The following is a 21,830-nucleotide window of genomic DNA, read 5'->3' as shown; positions in this document are numbered from 1 at the left end:
TAGTGATCATTATCTGAGAGGGGAAACAAATATTTTAAATTTTGCATGTCCGGTGTGTCTTACAACATATTCCCCTCATTTCCTGTTAATAACAGCAACAGAAGCTAAGACTTGAGCTCCGATGCTGTGAGCAGAAAATAAGTCAGCGAAAGCTTCACTTCACTGTTCAAATAGAACTATTGAAGAAAGTAACTGTTAATCAAGACAAGGTTTAGACCGTCACTTAAAAATAAACGTGAATGTGTTTCCATCGCTTCCCCTGTGAGATAAGAATACCGGAAGCACATAAAACCCTTTATAACTAAGTATTTAACAGGAAAGCATGTAATTAAGACATTGTTAAAGAATAATCTATTGTATTAATTTAGAGAATCGTGTAAGCAAAAGAAGGCTATAATTTTAAACATGATAACCTAAATCATACACATTCAAGTACACGCAAATACCTCAAAATGATTAGATTCACTTAAAAGAGACAACACAATAGAAGCTTAACCTCTTTCCCCCTTTTTTGTATGAAAGCCAATATTAATATTTAGGATGTTTAATATTAAATTGATTATGCTACTGTAGTAATAATTTAATGTTAAATGTTAAATACCTGTACCAGTGTTGAAAGATGTAGATGTGTGTTGCTGATGCAAATCCTGTAGCTGAAGTTGAATGGAGCTATTTCCAAAGAATTGTTAAGATTTTGTAAGAAATATTTAAGCTGGTTATAAATAAAGATAAATTGATATATATTGATTAATACACAAATCATTCAGAAGTTGATGCTTTGAGAGATTTACTAGTGATAGATGTATTAGAGTCTGTCTTTTGTTTCTTCTTTCTGGCATCACTCCAAGATTTCTTGTCAGGTGATCTCTTTAGGGAAGAAGATGGCCAATCCATATCCTCTGGAATTGATATTATGTTGTTGCTTTGACGAATAAAGAAGCCTTTTCCAGACTGTTAAACATTCTCACTTCATTTGAAAGGTGGATTTTGATTTTGATTTTGGCTGGATAGACAAGTTGTGTTTTAATATTGTTCTGTTAAAGAAGTTTTATAAGCGGCCAGCATTTTTTGCTCATGTCCAGAACTGGGAATAGTTATTATCAAATATAATCTGATTCTGGTTATATTTCAGAGGACCTTTTCTCCAAGCTCATTTTAGCACAAGTTCTTTATCGAAGCAGGACAATAATTTTATTACAATTGATCTTTGAGGTGTAGAAGGTGAGGTTGAAACTAGTTTCCTAATGGCTCTATGCGATTTCTATGCCCTATGAGAGTCCCTCTTTTAAATCTAAGATTTCAGGTGTCCAGGTGTTTAAGAATGAAATAATATCCTCACCTTCAGATCTCTTGGGTAGTCCAAATATTCTAATATTAGATCTTTCTCTAGTCTCCAAATCATCTATTTTATTGAGAAGCCAGGTAATCTGCTCAAGGAGAAATTAATTTTGAGTTTCTTCTTTGAGTTTTTCCTTGATATCATTTAATTTCAATGTCTGTTATTTTAGTTTGATGTTGCAGAAGCAGTTCTTTAAACACATCAGTTTATTTTTGACAGTTTTTTTTGAAATTTTTTAAGTTTTCCTTAAAACCATTCATTTTCAATGACAGCTCTTGCAGGGTAGCAGACACCAACTGTAGTTTTTTCTTCAAAGCAGTTTCAGAGTGAGAATTCTTAGAGTTACTCATTTTTACAGGATATACATGGCTCCAAGACAATTTGACAGGAAAATGTCTATGAAAATCCATCAAAGTCTCAAATAATATAGATTAGATTTTTATCAGCTAAGTTTGGTAGTTTTTGTTGAAGAAGACTAATTATTTTCCTGTATTTTATAGTAGTTTTCTAGAGCTCTAAATTTGTGCTGCTTTCAGTTGGCCATCTAGGCTCCCCCCATGCGTCATCTCCTTGATGTGCACAGACATTTATGCTTTTATATTCACAGGACAAAACAAATCAGAAAATCAGATCAACTATTTGTTTCCTTTGCACCAAAAGTCACTTTAGCCAAATCAATTATTGACTGTATTTCTTAGCTGTATTCTCAACAAGGCATTCACCTGTCAAAGTCACCCAAGGCTCATTCAACCAAATCCATGCCCGCTTCTTCTGCTTTTTGGTCAAGAACATCTGTTGATGATATTTGTGCTGGCGCAACATGGTCCAATACTCATATCTTTGTTACTCATTACAAACTGGATCTTGTATCTAAAAATAGAGCCACCTTTAGTTTGGCTGTACTCCAGAATATCCTTTTATGTGGGCTACCTAAGGTCAATGTAGCTGGGGACTCTATCTCATGTGTTGAGGAAGAATGAAAAGGACAACATCATGTTTAAAAGTTATGCACTCACCATGACTAGGCATCTGTGTTGTCCATTTTTATTCTTCCTCAACATCCCTCACATCCATTCACCATCCTTAAATCTTCTGGAGAAACTTGTTGGACTGTGTTTTAGAATTTACAGTTCTGGGTTTGAGCCCTTCTTTTTATTGTCAGCTATTCCTGTCTCTGTCTAGCTATAGGATTCTTATGGCCACAATCTTGATCTGAGGTAATGGAGATGGACTAAGGCATTATGGGTAGAGGGAGGAACTTAAGAGTTAGGATCTGATGTCTGGAGTATGAGGCTGAGTCAGATCCAAGGATTGGATCTGAACCCACGTGTTAAGGAAGAATGAAAATAGACAACAGAGATGGCTAGTTATGGTGAGTACATAACTTTTAATTTGACAGAGCAGAGGATGGTCTGGGGGTAGGGCACTACTTTATCCTTACCCCAGTAGATTCTTTAATAGGTGGGTCCTAGAGAGTAATGAGATCCATGGGAATGGGAGCTGGAGAAGGGGGAATGTGTCAAACATTCCTCTAACGTGGGCTTCTTTGGAGTTGTAGATGATAACGTCATATCCAATTGTCTTTATCCTTTTGATCCAAGTCCATAACCTCTGGTGGTTTCTCTGAGTGCTTCTTTGTTTTGATACCTCCAGATCTGGAGGGAGTAATGAATTGATTGTGAAGATCAGCAGGTGCACATAGAGCATTTTTTAAAGCTCATTTGTTTTTCCACGGCAAAAAAAATATACACAACACTAAGTTACTCACACAACAAACTGTTACAAATTATTTCACCTATTTCAGTCTATTTTCAAACTATTTCAAATGTATTAAAATATTTCATACTTTTGTAAACTATTTCATACTATATTAAATTGTTTCCATCTTCAGCTATCAAAGGGCAGGAGAGTTTTGGAAGAATTAGAGTGCACTGCTTCCTTCAAGGAAGTAGACTATTAGGAAAAATTTTACATTGCTTTAAATTCTCTAAAACACTAATGTTAAACAAGTTTAGAACTTCCTTAAGAAATACAAACTAGGCTAGAAACAGCACACACAAAATAAGTTCCCTGAAGGGGAAAGGCATGAGCGAGGGTGAAACGGGGCTCTAAAAGGGGCCAGAAAAGGCTGTAAATGCTAAATGAGAATAGTGCTAAACTGCAAAGAACTAATTACTGTATTTATTAAAGTAAAGTGAAGAGGTGGAGCACTTGGATGCAATTGTTGAACATGTCTGGTTGCAAAGACAGCAGAAAAGATCTGGACTAGTTAAGGGGACAGATGCATTATGGGGGGAAAAATTCTTAAAGGGCTTGAGGCTGGAGCACTGAAGTTGCCAGTCGGATCTGACAAGCAGCTCTGAGGACCCATGTGTCAAATCAGATGAACTGATTGAATAGGATCACCCTGTTAAATTATATGAATGTTTCCTAATTAGTTTCTCGAGATAGAATTCACTTCTTAAGAATGGTAATTCAGGTTGTAATGCCTTTCACTTCAAGTATTGTTACCCACTACCGTATATGCCTTGTCTGTTTGCCTAACTACTCAGATACATGTCCAGTTTATTTTCTTTTACAAGAGCCTGCTATCTGATGTTCTTAGGATATAGATCTTGTAAATGCAAATAGTTTAATAACACTTCTTCCACACTGATCTCATCCTCTTGTTTGTTTGAGTGTTTGCATAAAGTATGTTTAAAGCATTTAGAATACTATTACAAAATTGCATCTACTTTTCTGCATAATGCAGTGTAGATGTCTACAGTCAGAAAAAGGTTCTAGACTGTATATTTTTTGTACACAGTTATATATTTTTTGTTTATATGCATAAGTGGTGGATGTATTTAATAGGTATTATTATATGTAAATGTTATTTATAATATTTGTAAAGACTGCAGTAAAATTGTAAATGTTTTATTTTCAGTGTATCAATTACAACAAGAAGCTCCACATCCTAGGCGAATTACCTGCACATGTGAGGTTGGTGTTTGTTTCAAGGTTTTTCAGAACTGTTAGCATCTGTTTGTATTAAGCAGTGATGACTTTAATTGCTGGAGATTTAATTCACTTCTGAGGGATCCAAATTCAGCTTGTATCCCATTGTACTTTATGTATTGTTTTACACCTTTGTACATATTGCCTATTAGGGGCAACTCTGCTGTGCTTCAAGTATGTTTAACTTCTTTGATCAGACACCTCAGGTAGAATTCTCAGAGTAGAGATTAGAACCATGCCTGATTCAAGTGCCAAATTTCTTGATACTGCTTTGGATTGGAAGATTTTTTGTTTTGGTGGACATCTTCACTAAGTCAGCTACCATCTTCTCCTTTTTTCTTTGCTGGTTAGGACATGGGCTGGTGCATATTATTATCAGTTCATTCTAGCAGAAATTTAAGTGCGGTTGTGTTGAAAGACTTTTGTTTTATTTAGGTGGAAACATGATAAGTTACAGCTGCCCACTCTTTCCCTGGGGTAGTGATAGGCAGATCAGATGCTTAATCCTTTTCTTTTTTTTTGTGATATTCCATTGATGTGGATCTTTCCCACAGTTTGTTGCAGTTAAAAATCTTGCTTTTCTGCCTGTGGCTTGATCATTTTCGTAGCTTTTGAAGAAACTGTTTTGAAAGTGAACTTCATGACTGTATTATTTCAGTATGGGATACATAAAAGTGTACTATAAATACTGTAGCTTGATGTAGCAGTAACATAAATGTAAATTCTGAATTATCATATGTAGGAAAGAGATGTTGCTGAGTACATTTTCCTATGCATGCTTTCAGAAAGTGATCAGGCTTCTTTTGGATAACTGGATTTACTATGTCAGGTTGAAATGTGAGCATGCTCAGAAACTCAGTTCGTGCAATTATGAGTAACAGCAAGTCATTTCTGCAGTCTTTTCCATCGGGATTCGAACTAAGATTTTTAGTCACTAACTCTGTCACTTTCCAGATCTTTGCTATGTATCAAGAAGTTTTATAAAAAAAAAAAAAAAGAAAAAAATTCTTATTGTTCCCAAGAAGTGTTTTAAGCAAAATATAGTAGCTAATTTGAAGATTGAGCAACCTTTGATAGCAGAAATGTTGCATATGAGGGCCTTAAGTTCACTTGCAGGCTATAAAACCACATTCTGATGCCATATTAAAAATATGCATTGAACTCCAGTAAACATTATTTAAAATGCATAATAGAAGTTGCACGTTATGGGACTGCCAGTCTTGATGTCTGTAACTTACTGACCAAAATTAAAATAGGCAGTTCTGTCTTGGTGTGGTTGGTTGAATCAGAACTCCTTAGGCTGCAGTTTTTATATTTATTTATATCCAAGTTCCTGTATTGTTTGTTAGTCCCTTACACTATGGGGAATGATTATTTTAATATATAGCTACACACGGGTAAAATGCTGCTGTAGGCATCATGTAGTATAATTCCATAGACGAATGAAGTTACAAGAATGTTCATTTCCAAACTTCTTGTTCTGTCCTTGGACTAATTAGAACATGCAGATCAGGAGGTGTATGACTCTGCACCTCATCATAAATGCTGAATAAAGTAAATTTCAGGAAAAACCCTTAGCAAAGAAACAAGAAAAAGAAAATTATATGCTTACACTGGAATAGTGATGATGATGATGATGATGATGAAAAAAAAAAAGAAATAAGTTTGGCATATTGTGAAACCTACATGTATAGTCTCTGACACAGATACCATGCAAGTGTTTAGGCCCTTAATGCAAATTATGTTGACAGTCTTAATCATGTGATTTGTAAGCATAACTAGGATAGTGGAACTTAGAGAAAGTACAGATTAATTTAAATCAAATTGAAATTCATAACATATGTGAAGGATTGTTCCCTGAGAAAAAAATGTATGTATGTACTTTATTTATTTATTTATTTATTTATTTATATTTTGTTAACAAAGTTAGCCCTTCTGTGCATAAATTCATTTTAAGGAGACCTGGAAAATACAAAGAAACACCAAGTACATTAGTTTATGAAGTTATAACATATAATAGAGACTATGTCAGACAATGCAAAGAAATTATGTTAGATGTAGTATGGAGAAGTAGACAGGAGAGACGAGGGGAATAGGGGAAGAAGATAAGTAAGATGAGTATTTTAATATACTTTAATATCATTTAATTTAATATAATATAATTTAATTTAATATAATTTAATATTAAAATAATGAGTTACAGAAAGTATAAAAAAATGGGAAGAACAGTGACTAAACAACATACAGTACTGTGTCTTATATGTAATGTATGGGTTCCATACACTAGATCGAATTTTCACTAATTCGAAATAGTGCATGGAATGCTCACTGCAGCGAAAGTGCACTTAATCGAAAGTGCACTTATGCAAAGTTCAGTGCAATGAACGGGTGCTGTACTGAACTTCCGTGTAGTACTCACGGACCTTAAGGTTAGGGCACGGGTCATAGTAAGGGGATAGCCCGTAGGGCTATCCCCTTACCATGACCCATGCCCTAACCCTAAGGTCTGTGACGACTGCAGCGCAGTGAAGGACATAGCAATATCCTCCACTATGGTGCGATAGTCACGAACCTTAGGGTTAGGGTGAGGGGATAGCTTTACTAACTAGCCCTAACCCTAAGGTCCGTGACTATCACAGCATAGTGGAGGACATAGTTTGTGTTTTGTGTCCTACACTGTACTGCGGTGTTTTCGGTGAAGTGCACTTACGCAAAAGTTCACTTTAATTAAAGTGAACGTTTGCAGAAGTGACGCTTCCTATTACAAGTTCGAAGTAGTGAACTTTAGTTCTTGTAATAGGAATCCGTAATGTACATGATGTTAAGTTGTCAATCTCGCCTTCATTCTTGCTTGATGGGTTCGGAGCCGATCCCTCGGCTCCGACTTGCTTTAGCTCGAGAACTCCTTTTACCAGCTCGAGGCAGCCCCATATCCCATGATGCAAGGCAGGAAGTATCCAGATCTCGCTTGGGAGGTCTTCTCTTTACCAGCTCCTGGTAAGTAATTCACATTTGTGACATTTAAGCCCCTTTTAGTTAAAAACTTTTTGTTTTTGATAGTTTAACTTTAAATTTAACTTTTTCTGACAGAATCCCTGTCTCTTTTAATTTTTAGTCAGTTAATTTACCTATCCCATCCCCCTGTTAGGGTGTGTGTGTTGGTATTTTTACTAAATACCCTTTTGGTATTAATTTAATTTAATTGGACTGGTGTGTGTGTGTTTTGTTAGGCACCATGTCTAAAGAGAGGTTTCAGGTTTTAAGAAGTGTGACTCGTGCTGTCAGAAGATGTCTCTGACAGGCGGTCACACTTCTTGCCTGTACTGTTTAGGCCCTCTTCACCTGCAGGACTCCTGTGCTATTTGTCACTCCTTCAGCCAGAGAGTCCTGCAGGAGAAGAATAAGTTGATTCTCAGGGTCTTCTTAAGCCGGAGGGCTCTCCGGCTAAGTCGGCCCCACAAAATCAACTAAATCTGCCAAGACCCAGGCTTCTGTTTCTAAGCCTGTGGCCTCGGCTCCGACTTCGTATAGAGTCGAGATCGCCCGCTGGAGCCGATTCTGATCCTAAGCTTTCGGCCGATGGCTATCGGTTCGAATCTGCTGACCACTGTGGTGTCGGTTCCGACCGGCTCCGACACCCGCGGCGGGGCATCGGTGTCGGCTCCGGTCGGCTCCGACACCCATGTGGCACAGGCATCGGGGTCGGCCGATCGGCTCCGACACCGTTACTCTGGTGGCTGTATCGGCTCCGGCTGGAGCCGATACATCGAGGCTTTCTGCCGGCTCTGAGAAATCGGTGCCGACAGGATCAGTAATATCGGCTCCGATGACCCATTCCAGGAAGAGGTCGAGGTCTCCTTCCTTGGAGCGATACCTCCCTCTTCTATCGGAGCGGAGCCATCGGAGCCGATCTTCAAGGTCATCCAGGTTGTCAGACCATGACCTAGAGAGAGTGGTCAGTAGATTGCTCAAGTCACAGGTACTGGCCCAAATGCTACACAGTCCGTCTCAGCAGACGACTGTTGGTCCACACCCCGTTACAGTTCCTCCTTCAACTCTACCCCAGAGCTTGGAGTTGGAGTCTTCGGGCATGGTTACTGCTACGGCTGGAGGACAGATACCCCCTTCTGTTCCTTCAGCCCCTACTCTTATCTCCTCTTCCTTAGAGGGATTGTGGTCGGGCTTCCATGGTCTCCTCCGAGGGTGAGTGGCATCGGACCCTTGTCCGAACCGCTCTTCCCCTTGGAGCCTCGGCCTGGTGAGCTCGGCTCCGACATCTGCCTCGGAGACTTCCCTTCGGTGGCCCCTGGGTTCCTAGCTCTTGGCGGGTCTCGGACCTGCCTGGGAGGGAGCATTCGAGGTGATGAAGAGTGTACTGGCCACTGGTATCAGTCAGCAGTCTCTTCCCGTAGCTCCTCCCTCTATTGTACCTGTTGACATCTCTGCCACTTCTCTTGCTACAGGACCCAGAGATCCTCCGCCTCAGGTTTCCCCATTGGGAATTTCCCCTCTTCCGAGGATTCTCCTGAGGTTTCGGGAGATCCTCTTAGGAAGAGGACTTGTAAGAGGAAGCATGTAAACTTCCCTGAATCTGTCACTTCAGATACTGACTTTGATGAGTCAGAGGGATCCCCTAGATCCCCCTCTGAGGATGTCTCCTTCTCAGACATCCTAGAACTTCTAAAACAGAGGGAAACTGGCCCACCAACAATCCCTCTGAGGATGAGTCAGTATACCTAGAGGCGTTTGGATCTCGACCCTCCACCTCCTGGGTGTCTCCGCCACCCTCTTATGCGGGTTATAGCACCTAAGGCGTGGACAGCTCCTGACTCTGTAGAGCCAGTCCCTAGGAGGCCTTCAAAATTTATAACTGCCCCTAGTGACAAACAATTCCTTACAAAGGGTGTCCCGCTGATGCCATGGTGGTGGCTGCGGCCACCAAAAGGAACTTGCAGATCCTTCCGTGCCCGTCCATCCTCCTAATAAGGACTCTAGGACCATGGATAGGTACAAGCGGATGTTTTCCTCAGCGACCTTTGCTATGCGTTCTGAATTATCTTTGTCACTTCACCAGACTCCAGAGATATCCTGAAGGAGCTGGGAGAAGTAGTTCAGGATCCTACAGCTGCAGGGGCCCAAGAAAAGATTGCTTCGCAGCTAGGAACCCTCAATTCCATTGCTAACTCCTCCATGCGGCTAATATCTTATGCTGCTGATGGGTAGAGCCGCAGGCACAGGTGTGGCTCTTAGGCGCCAAGCCTGGATGCGGCTTTGTGATTTTGATCCCTTTAAGGCGTCCTTCACAAATTCTCCCTTTGATGGGTCAGCTTTGTTTGGCCCTCAGGTGAAGGAAACCTTGACTAGGTGTGAGCAGGACGGCAAGACTCTTTCTGCTGTTGGAGTCCGCTTTTCCACCCCTTCTAGGCCTTATCCCAAAGGACAGAAGGGTGGGAAGATGTGGTTCCGTAAATCTCAAGGAGTCATTCACGTGGTCAGTTTACCCCTAGAGGCAGAGGGGTAACAACAACAAGCCCGGCTCTAGAGGCAGAGGGGGTCCGAAGAATCAGGGCAACAGGGAGTCTCTTCCTGAGAAGCCCTTTCAGCATCCCTGAGGTGTTGCCCGGCTGTCCCTCCTTGGAGGCAGTCGGAAGATTATCACTGTACCCAGAAGCCTGCCATTCCCTCACTCAAGACAGATGGGTACAGTCGATCATATCCAAGGGTTACATAATTCCTTTCGAGGAAAGTCCTTCCCCTCAAGTTCCCTTCCAGATGTACCACCGGTCTAAGGGACATTGCAGAGTTAGAGATCGCAAAACTACTGCAAAAGAGCCATTCAGCCAGTTACAATAGACCATTCAGAGCCGGAATCTACTCAAGGTTCTTTTGGTCCCCAAAAGACGGGAGACTGGAGACCAATATTGGATCTCAGCAGACTCAACAAGTCTGTCAGGAAGACAAGATTCGAATGGTCACTCTTCAGTCAATTCTACCCTTCTTACAGAAGGACAACTGGATGTGCTCAATAGATCTTCAGGATGCGTACTATCACATCAAAATTCACAGACGCTCCAGGAGATTTCTCCGCTTTGCTGGGGTCCAGTCATTTCCAGTTCAGAGCCCTGCCCTTTGGTCTCACTACAGCCCCCAGAGTGTTCACCAAATGCATGGCAGTGGTCACGGCTCACCTGGGCCGTCAAGGATTCCAGGTGTTTCCGTATCTCGACGACTGGCTCCTGTCAGCCACCACCAGGCATCAGCTTATACAAGCCAGGGATTACACAATAGACCTTTGTTCTCATTTGGGCATCTCAGTCAACTAAAGTCATCCTTATCGCCCTGCCAGTCTATTACCTTCATAGGCAAACTTAAACACTGTTCGGATGTCAGCTACCCTTACAGAACAAAGAGTTTCAGACATTCAGACTCATGTCAGGATCATTCTGGCCAGCAAGAAGGTACAGGCCAGAATGGTTCTAAAGGTGTTAGGTCTTATGGCTGCGGCCATCACTCTTCTTCCCTGGCTCGATTCTACATGCGCCTCCTTCAGTGGATGCTGTTCACACAGTGGTCATACCAGCAACTCCCAATGCGTCACCAGATTCTGGTGACACAAACATGCAAAGAACATCTTGCTTGGTGGATCACATCATCTCAGGTTCACCAAGGCAGGTGCTTTGTACCTCCGTCCCGGATAGCCACTGTCACCACGGATGCCTCCCTGATCGGGTGAGGGGGTCATTATCAGGGCAGGATGGTTCATGGGACGTGGCAACCGTTCGAGTACCATCTGCACATAAATGTCCTGGAGATGAGAGCAGTGCTTTTAATGTTGCAAGCCCTCAACGACTTTCTTCCCGTAGGGACAATTGCAGTCCACACAGACAATATGTCTGTAGTTTGGTATATCAACAAACAGGGCGGAACCAAGTCCTACCCCTTGTGTCGAGAAGCTCTCAGACTATGGCAATGGGCGATCTCCTCTCATCGGTTTCTGGTAGCAACGCATATCCTGGGAAAACCAACATTATAGCGGACAGATTGAGCAGAGCTATTCTCATGCCTCACGAGTGGTCTCTCAAGCAATCCATAGCGGAAGAGATTTTTCTGGAATGGGGTCGTCCATGTTGCGATCTTTTTGCTACTCCCCAAAACAGCAAATGTCCAGACTTCTTCAGCCTCTTCCCTCTATCAGGCCATCCCACAGAGACGCTCTGACCCAGGATTGGCCCCAGGGACTTCTTTATGCCTTCCCTCCTTTTCCTCTGATCCCTCAGGTGATCCAGAAAGCTACCGTTTTGAGAGCCAAATTGATTCTCATTGCCCCTTACTGGCCTCGACAAGTTTGGTTCCGTTCCTCCATCATCACCTTTTGGTGCAGCCGTGGCATCTGGACCCAGTGCCAGATCTACTGATTCACCAATCCGGTCAGCTGCACCGGTCAATCCCTTCTCTCAACCTCACAGCATGGTTGCTCCACTTCCTTCCTTAGCCAGGCTTCCTTTGATCTCTAACCCAGTTAGAGATATCATAGTAACTTCACTAAAATCCTCTACCAGGAGGATTTACACAAGCAAATGGAAGCGTTTCTCTTACTGGGCTAAGGCCCAAAATATTGATCCTTTTACTGCCCCTGTTCAGGCAGTTCTGGACTTCTTAGCAGAGATTTTCCATGCAGGCTCCTCTTCTTCCACAGTCAGAGTTCAGTTGGCTGCTATTTCTAATTTTCATGTCGGGATAGCAGATCATAATATTATGTCCCATAGGCTCTGCAGGGCCTTTTTGAAAGGAATTTTCCTACTAAAGCCTCCAATCAGGAATCCTCCTCCTCAGTGGGATTTAAATTTAGTGCTGACATCCTTGATTCTTTCCCCTTGAGCCAGCTGTTTCTTGTTCCCTGAAATATCTTTCTTGGAAAACTTTATTCCTAGTGGCTATTACATCTGCCAGGAGGGTGTCTGAACTTCATGCTCTTTCGGTTCGACCCCCCTATTTGTTTTTCACAAAGACAGAGTATCTTTGAGAACTAATCCATCCTTTTTACCTAAGGTCGAAAAACAATCTGAATCAATCTATTGATCTCCTGTATTTTTCCTAACTATTCAGATAGAGCTGAACAAAAGCTACATTATCTTGGCGTCCACCGTCAGCTTAGATATTATTTGGACAGAACAAAAATTTAGGAAATCTGATCAACTTTTGTTTCCTATGCGGATAATAAAAAGGCCTTCCTGTTTCTAAAGTGACCTTGTCCAGATGGCTTTCTTGTCATCACTGAAATTTATACGATCAGGGGAAAACAGCTGTGCTCAAAACCTAAAGCACATTCAACTAGGAGTTTAGCTACTTCTACAGCTTTTCAAGCTAGACTGCCTTTAGACACTATTTGTGCAGCGCCACTTGGGCCACTCCTCACACTTTTGTTTCCCATTACAAATTGGACTTGGCCTCCAGGGACAGAGCCAGTTTTGGCTCTACAGTCCTCAAGAGTTTGTTCCATTGAGCCACCCAGGATAGAGGTGCTAGGGGCGGTCCCATCAAGCAAGAATGAAGGCGAGATTGACAACTTAACATTAAGAAGTTATGTACCTACCATAACGTTCCATGTTAGTTGTCTTCTCTCGCCTTCTTTCTTCTCCTTCCCCTGGCCTGGACAGACCTTGTATAAGAAACTATAATGCTAAAGACCATTCGGACCTGGTCCTTTTTCCATTTGTAAGTTTCTTCTTCCGTTGGGAAGTATTGTTTATGCTTGGTGTTATTGCCCTTTTGTCAACAAACGAGATCTGGGTACTTCCTGCCTTGCATCATGGGATATGGGGCTGCCTCGAGCTGGTAAAAGGAGTTCTCGAGCTAAAGCAAGTGAACCCATCAAGCAAGAAAGAAGGCGAGAGAAGACAACTAACATGGAACGTTATGGTAGGTACATAACTTCTTATTTAACATGAATGAACATTGTAAAATGGATAGGCTGAAGCTTTTGTTGGATTTTTAATATGTTGCATGTCAGTAAAGGGAAAATAAGGAACACATACATTCATTTACAAAATTGTTACAACAAATTATAAGTACAGCTCTAGAGTATTCCAGACAGAAAAAAAACGTTTAACACAAAAGCATGTATAGTTGCAGGAATATTTGTGGCAATAAACTGTGAATTAACTAAGTACACGTGGATAGCTTTTACATAAATGGTTTCATAAAATAAAGCTATTAAGTCAAGTTACAGCATGGAGGTTTTATTGTCATAAGTAAGAACAGCATATATGGGTATGTCTAACAATAGGTATGGGAGCGGGATAATTGTATAAATGTTTTGGAAGAGTAGGGATAAAAATTGACCAGGGTTTTGTGGAAGAACAGGAGAGTGAAAAAACAGTTAAGGAGGGTTCATAGGTCGGTACTAGGCTATCAGCCCTAGGGCCTATACAAGCCTAGCCATAACAATTCCCTGGATATTTCTTCCCACAATATTTACTTCTCTGGACCCCTGTCTAGCAGGGCGACTGACATGATCCCTGGGGTGAATTTCCTATCTCCCATCCAATCATCAAGGTTCCTTTTGAAGAGGGCCAATGAGGCTCTCTGCTTGACATGTATGGGCAGTCTATTCCAGAGTATGGGGAGTCTGTGGGTCAGGAACCTATCCCTCTAGCATGTTTTGTTCATTGTGATGACAAGATTTAGATCCCTGGAGTGTGTGGCTCTGAGGGATTGGGATTTCTTTAAGTGGAGCATGTCCAACAGCTCAGGGTTTGACATGGCCTTGTATGTTAAGCAGAGATCGCCTCTGAGTAGATGATATGCCACAGAGTATAGCTGGAGTTTTTTTAGACGATCAGCATATGGCATCTGCTTTAGGCCTGTGATTCTTTTAGTGAGGTATTTCTGTGGCCTTTCCAGCGAGGTATTTCTGTGGCCTTTCCAGCTGTTGCAGATGTCTTGTGAGGTACATACCAAATGGGGCATTATACCCTATAATGGGTCTAATGAGGGATGAGTACAGTGGAACAATGACCTCCTTTTTTCTGGATGAAAAGCCCTTAGTGATGAGGTGTGCCACATAGAAGGATTTCCTGACTGTTGTGGCGATGTGGTTATCAAAAGTGAGACCACTGTCCACCTATGTCCCTAAGTCTCTCATCACAATTTTGATGTTTAGTGTACTGCCACCTATGTGGTAATTCATGGGTACATGTTTTTTTCCCAAGAAGTTAATGTTCTACTCGTTGAGGCTCATGTATGTAGCTAGACTATGTAACTGAACTTTTGCAGCATGACAGTGTATTGCTGCAGTGGAATTTGAAAGTTCTTTTGAAAGAGGTATAACTGTCACTAATTCACAATTATGTGAATATGGTGTTCCAAATGTTTGGCAAGTAGGTACTTGTTGTCATTCTTAATGTGGTTATAAGAATAATTTTTATTCAAATTTGAGAGCTGTGTTTGGTATGTACCAAGAGAGACAAGTGAGCTGAAAGCTAGACATAGGTTTAGATAGAGAAGTCTGTGAATAAATGTGAGATGAACAAACTTTGCTTTGCTAGCATAGGACATTTACTTTAATTTAAGAATACTACAGGTATGAGAGGTGCTTGCAGATTGGCCTGCAAATGTTGCTGTTTTATAGCATGTTGATTCAAGTTTTTGACAAATAACCTTGTTGAGATCTACTGTAGTACAACATCCAGAGAAAATATGACATTAGGAATGTACTAGCTAATGTTTATACAGTGTCATCAGTATGGACATTAAAACTGAGTTTATTGTCAGTGGTGACACCAGGATATTTTTATTAATGCATTATTTCAGTGTCTGTATTGTTCATTTGGAATGGTTTTGATGTCTGCTGGTATCGTCTTTATTGCATTAAATGATATATTTTTTTCTTACTGAGTACAAGTTAATTGTTTGCAGCCAGTTGATCAGAGTATCAAATGAGTGCTGTAATTTTGTCATTTCTTTGGCTATATTTTCAGTTATGATTTGTCAATATATAGAAAGAAGTTTAAGCCATGGATATGATATTGCATGTCTTTTGACTTTTAGGGGTCGCCACAGTGGAACTCCGGTCCGCTAATGATTGGCAGTGGATTATTACGGTGCCGAGTTGCCAGCCCGATGCCAAACCTTCAGCGAAGGCACACCCATTCATGCATGCACCAACTTGCATGTCTTTAAAGTCACTCGACCATGGGAAGGACATGCAGACTCCACACAGAAGGCGCTCCAGCCGAGAATCGAACAGGAGAACCTCTTGCTGCGAGGCAACAACACTAAATGCTGCACTACCGTATATGATATTGCATGTAATTAATAAAAATTGTAATAGTGGTCCTAATATAGATCCTTGGGGTACTTGTGCATCTAAGCTGAATTTGTGTGAGTAGCAGTTTTGCTAACCTATCATTTAGGCTCTATCCTATAAATAACCAGAAACTTATTTTAGTGCCGTTTCACTGCCTGTGACATTTTGGGGGTGCTGAAGGGAAAATAATCTGGTTAACTATTAAGTAATCATGTCTGGCATACAAGGCATTCGCCTACCCAATATAGATGGATTTACTACACATCAGCAAGTCAGATGGCATCAGAAATACTCTGTCTTGGGATCTAAACATCTTCTGCAACATCAACAGAATGGTTTGGAGAGACAGGTATATTTTACAGAGGATACTGCTGCTGTGGAACAGACTATCAATCCACATAAAACAAAGTTCATCTCTGTCCATATTCAAGTGCAACTTGGATTTATGGATGGGAAACAGAACATATACCCCAGGACTGCTCCCTGTACTACTAATGGACAGAGGCAGTTCCTAAATGTTTTTTCCAGGCATGGGTCCCCTCAAATTTTCTATTTTGTGATCCCAGTTATTCTCATTAGGAGTAATATATAATTATCAACCATGGGATGGGTAAAGCCAATGTCTAGCCAAATAGGATAGGCTAATTCAATTACAAAAAAGGGAAACTGGCTAGGCTTAAAATTGCCCACAAGGACAGCTAGCCTAATACTTACCCATTAACCCTTGAACTGCATCAACAACCTTTGAAATATCTAAGAGGGGGACTTCAGTAATAAGACCAATTTTGTACTGGGTGCAGTGTAATCAACTCTATCAGTGTTGTTTGTGCACTGTGCCTTGGAAGAATCTGTTTGTGTGTTTAAGCAGTCTGACATTTGGATGTTAACAACACATTCTAATACTTTGGAGAGTGTAAAATATGTTAGTGTTAATTGCGCATACGAGTGTAACAAATATGTGGCTTTTCTCAAACAAAACTTCACAGATGTGGAAACTAGCTCCCCTTTGAATTATTAAGTTACAACTGGATCAGCGCAACTGGACAAAACTTCATCCAGATGGAAAAAAATGCACCCCGGTATGGGGGGGGGCTTCACTCTATATATACCCTTACATATATATAACTGCACACTCACACAGCTCTGTAAAAAAAGGAAAACTTAAAAAAAAGTGAATTACTGTTAGTGTTGTAATAGAAACAATAATGGTTTTGCATGAAAGCAGCAGTTAAGTTCCAGATCATTCACACTAGAAGAATAAGCTGTATTATTTTCCACTTCACATTTTAAATTAGTATGCTATATGTGGAAACTATTTCATAAGAGACATTTTATGAAATCCGTGTACCAGAATGTTAGGAGAAAAACAGAATATTTGTCATTAATGAGGGAGTTAAAGCTACAGCAGATTAGAGTCCAGACCTGATGATGCACCACCAGAACTCAAAGAACTTATAATTTATTATACCCAAAGTCTGTGATTCTGTGTTGAAGGTGAGGTGATAGTAAGTGTACTCTACTAAATAAAAAAATTTAGATGACAAGAATGACCAGGCAACTGTTAAATCTAATCAAAGTTCAGCTTTACTGCAGCTCGGGTGCAAGACTGAAGTGGTGAAACTGATTTTATTTTATTGTCATTTAATAATATATTGCTGTCTGAAATTACAAGTCACATGTGGAAGCAAATATATGAAAATAAATTAATGATAAATGTAATTTGGATATTTTATAATGTACTAACACAGCTGGACTTTGGTTTTCCCACTAAGGGGAAACATGCTTAAATGAGTGACTTATATAAAATAAAAAAAAAATTCTGAAATCACAGGTGTTCAAGGAGGTTTGAGAAAGTATGTACATTGGGCAAATGAATGGACTAAGTAACGCTTACAAAGTAATGTGCTAAGTGCCATGTGTGGTGTTCATCTAAAATCTAACTGCTTGTGATCCATTAGTTATACACCACATGTGCATTCTTCAGATAACTTTTATTGTAGAGGTTCATAAGTATTAGGCGAGCTGCCAAAACTACTGTGTCCTTTTGATCCCTGAGACTGGATTGATTTACATCCTCAGTCACACTACACAATTAAAAAAGTTAATTTGTTGCCCAGCTAAGTTACTTTTGTGTGATTATTCACATTGAAAAAGGTATATTTTTTATTTGCCATTACAAGACCTTCAGAATATACCAAAATGACTGTAAGATTTTTTGAATAGGAAGACAAAAAAAACATAATACCAATTTCTGAGTAAAAGCATACTATATAAGATACTAAATAAAATAACCAAAAATATACCAAATATACAGTAAGAAGGACCGTAGCTCACTGCAAATGCTTACTTTCAAAACAAATAAAAACAAACCCGAAGGTTAAAACTATTTTGCACACAGGTTATTCGCTTTCATCTGCTAACTGCATACTTCATCAGAACAGTGAAATGTGTGCAACTCCTCCCTATATAATACATTTTTAAAAAAGTCAAGATCCAATGGGAATGTTCAATCAATTAACCTTTTCATGAATAAAACCTAACCTTATGAATATTCATTAATTCTGCTTATTCAACCTACACAGTTTTGTATTACACCCTGTAACCATACAGTTTCTAAGTATGCCTATAAAGACAATCACATATGCTTATGTATATCACATTTAGGTATAAAAATACATTATATGACATATAGAAATGTTAATTTGTTCTATGGTAAAAAATGTACTTCCTTAGAACACAATACTACACTTTTGTTATATAGTATAAAAACACATTTGTAAAAAAAAAAAAAAAAACATATATGACATATAAAAATGCTCATTTGGGCTGTGTTAAAAAATATACACATCTTTAACACTCAACATTGCACCTTGTTATTTGCACATTGTATCCTGACATGTTGCCTCCTTTCTTATTTGTACCAGCTTTCTTAAAAAAAAAAAAGTATTATATAGTGGGAGTTACACACATTTCACTGTTCTGATGAAGTCTGCAGTTAGCAGATGAAAGCGCTTAACCTGTGTGTAAAATAGTTTTAACCCTCAGGGGTTCATTTTTTATTTGTTTTCTATTAAAAGTGATTTTTTGAAAGTAAGCAATTGCAGTGAGCTACAGTCCTTCTTAGCATATATTTGGTATATTTTTGGTTATTTGGTCGTATATACACTTACAACTTGGTATTTAATACTAAATAAAATATTAAAGGATATGCTTGCAAAAAGTGTGTAGGGACAGTGAAAAGTGCTAAGAGATATACATGTTGCCATTTTGTTTTGCCTTGATTCGGGCCTTTAGTATTTCCTTCATTATCTTCATTAAGGTAGTATGATGACTACAACAACAGATTTTATGACACTTATGAAGCTAGGACCTGGGACTAAGAAATACACTAAAGGAAGAACAAATAAAGGCATCTTCCTTCAAAAAATAATTAGGGTAAGGATTATAATGTTTAATTTATAATTCGGTGGTTCCCTGAAATGGGCTGTGGACTGACTTTGGGACTGTACCATACTTCATAAAAACAGTGTGTGTGAAAAATATCCTTGAGAAATGTAAATGTAGTAAGAGAAGTAAGGTACCTGAATTTATACCAACTCAGTTTGCATAAATGTGCCAATCTCTTGTTTTTTGTGCTTTATTGGACTTATGCTGGAGTGGTGTAACATATACAGTGGCTATAAAAAGTTTACACACCCCTGTTAAAATGGCAGGTTTTTGTGATATAATAAAATGAGACCACAATAAATCATTTCAAAACTTTTCCAACCTTTAATGTGACCTATAACCTGTACAATTCAATTGAAAAACAAATCTGTTAGGGGAAAATATAAAAAAATAAAAAACGTACAATAAGCTGGTTGCATAAGTGTGCACACCCTTAAACTAATACAAGGATTGGCAGCAGTGGAGTAAGGGTCCTGCCATGCATGCTATTGTGATGGCAGTGGCCACTAAGAAGGACCTTTTGAAGGAGAGTTTATCCCCCAAGTAGAGAGTCTTGGGCATTGGACCACTTAGGGAAATGTGCTTATGCCTCAGCCACCTTATTTAGCTCGTTGACCTTTAACCTGTACAATTCAATTGAAAAACAAACAAATCTGTTAAGGGAAAAAATATAAAAAAAATTACAGCATTCAGTCTTCTTGGGTACGCACCTGCCATCAATTAAAGAGACTCTGGTTAACCCCAAGTACAGCGTAGCTGTCCTAGTAGGATTTTCCTTACATTTACTCAGTTGCCTGCTATAGCAAAAGCCATGGTTCACAGAGAGATTAAAAAGTATCAAAGGGGTATCATTGTTGAAAGGTATCAGTCAGGAGAAGCATTGGATATACCATGGAACACAGGGAAGACGGTCATCAAAAAGTGGAGAAAATATGGGACAACAGTGATGTTGCAAAGAACTGGACATCCCTCCAAATTTGATGAAAAGACAAGAAGAAAACTGGTCAGGGAGGCTGCCAAGAGACCTATAGCAACACTGAAGGAGCTGCAGGAATTTCTGGCAAGTACTGGTTGTGTACTACATGTGACAGCAATTTCCCATATTCTCCATATGCCTGGGCTGTGAGGTAGGTTTGCAAGGCGGAAGCCTTTTCTTACACAGAAAAACATCCAGGCCCAGCTAAAATTTGCAAAACAATACATCTAGTCTCCCAAAAGCATGCGAGAAAATGTGTTATGGCCTGATGAGAGCAAGGTTGAACTTTTTGGCCTTAATTCCAAAAGGTACGCTTGGCGCAAAAACAACACTTTGCATCACCAAAAGAACACCATCCCCACGGTGAAGCATGGTGGTGGCAGTAATTTGCTTTAGGGTTGCTTTTCTTCAGCTGGAACTGGGGCTTTAGTCAAGGTGGAGAGAATTACGAACAGTTCCAAATACCAGTCACTGTTGGCCCAAAACCTTCAGGCATCTGCTAAAAAGCTGAAGATGAAGAGAAATTTTACCTTTCAACATGGCAATGACCCCAATCATACATCCAAATCAACAAAAGAATGGCTTCACCAGAAGAAAATTAAAGTTTTATAATGGCCCAGCCAGAGCCCAGACCTAAATCCAATAGAAAATCTGTGCGGTGACCTGAAGAGGGCTGTGTACAAGAGATGCACTCACAATCTGACGGATGTGGAGTGCTTTTGCAAGGAAGAGTGAACAAATATTGCCAAGTCAAGATGTGCCATGCTGATAGACTGCTACCAAGAAGACTGAATGCTGTAATTCAATCAAAAGGTGATTCAACAAAGTATTAGTTTAAGGGTGTGCACACTTATGCAACCAGCTTATTGTACGTTTATTTTTTTGTATTTTTTTCACCTAACAGATTTGTTTGTTTTTCAATTGAATTGTACAAGTTATAGGTCACATTAAAGGTGGGAAAAGTTTTGAAATGAGTTGTTATGGTCTCATTTTTTTATATCACAAAAATCTGGCATTTTAACCAGGGTGTGTAAACTTCTTATATCCACTGTACAGCCAAAACCACTAAACAGATCCAGTAAAACTACTGCCCCCATTAATGAGGATAAAGTGCACTTTACCTGTTGTTGCTGTTCTCCATTGTGAGTTTACAAGGATGTCAGTTTTGCTGTAGACACAAGCTTGACTATGTAGTTTACCCACTCACCTTGTAAGATTTCTAATAGGTAACTGAGCAAACACTAACACACAGAATGAAAAATGCTTCAGAAGGAAGACGAAATATTGGAGCATATTGTTATGTTTCAAGTGCCTTTTGTATTCTTTTAAAAAGAAATAAGTATTACTACTAGTGCTACTACTTGTCACTATATTTTAAGTTAGTTCTTATGTAGGTAGTTGTGACCGATAAACAGACATGCACAATGTTAAGTGCTGGTTCATTTTAGTGAAAAACATGCACTTTATCTTTCCTATAGATATTAAAGAAACCTTAGATACTGTAACTGACACATATTAATATGACAATAAGCAATAATTAAAATTCTAGAACTGTATTTCTTAAGCTTGACATAGAGTAAAGGCAAGTCCTATGTGCTTATTGAAGGTGTGATTATCTGGTATAGTCTCAGGTTTCATTAGGTATTTCCCACTTTAAGCAGCTTAAAAGTGTCATCCCTATTTATTGCCCTGATCTCCCTCCCTTCAAGCTAGTGTTGCAGGTCATTTTGGGGAAAGATGAGGATAACTATGACCGCTATTCT

General features: G+C 39.7%; 1 protein-coding gene across 3 annotated transcripts in view; it reads left to right on the top strand.

Annotated features, from left to right (window-relative positions):
- The window catches only part of CHN1 (chimerin 1), a 1,979,161-nt gene that overhangs the window by 603,645 nt on the left and 1,353,686 nt on the right, over positions 1-21,830 (top strand). For all 3 annotated transcript variants that reach the window (XM_044075564.1, XM_044075565.1, XM_044075562.1), the window contains one exon: positions 4,266-4,321. In XM_044075564.1, coding sequence (XP_043931499.1) covers positions 4,266-4,321 — 56 coding nt within the window. The remainder of the gene's footprint in view (positions 1-4,265; positions 4,322-21,830) is intronic.

This window comes from Protopterus annectens, chromosome 6.part1 (assembly GCF_019279795.1).
Source record: "Protopterus annectens isolate FY-2018-M chromosome 6.part1, PAN1.0, whole genome shotgun sequence".
NCBI lineage: Eukaryota > Metazoa > Chordata > Ceratodontiformes > Protopteridae > Protopterus > Protopterus annectens.
The sequence above is the reverse complement of the archived record's forward strand: the minus strand, read 5'-3'. Positions and strand labels throughout refer to the sequence as shown.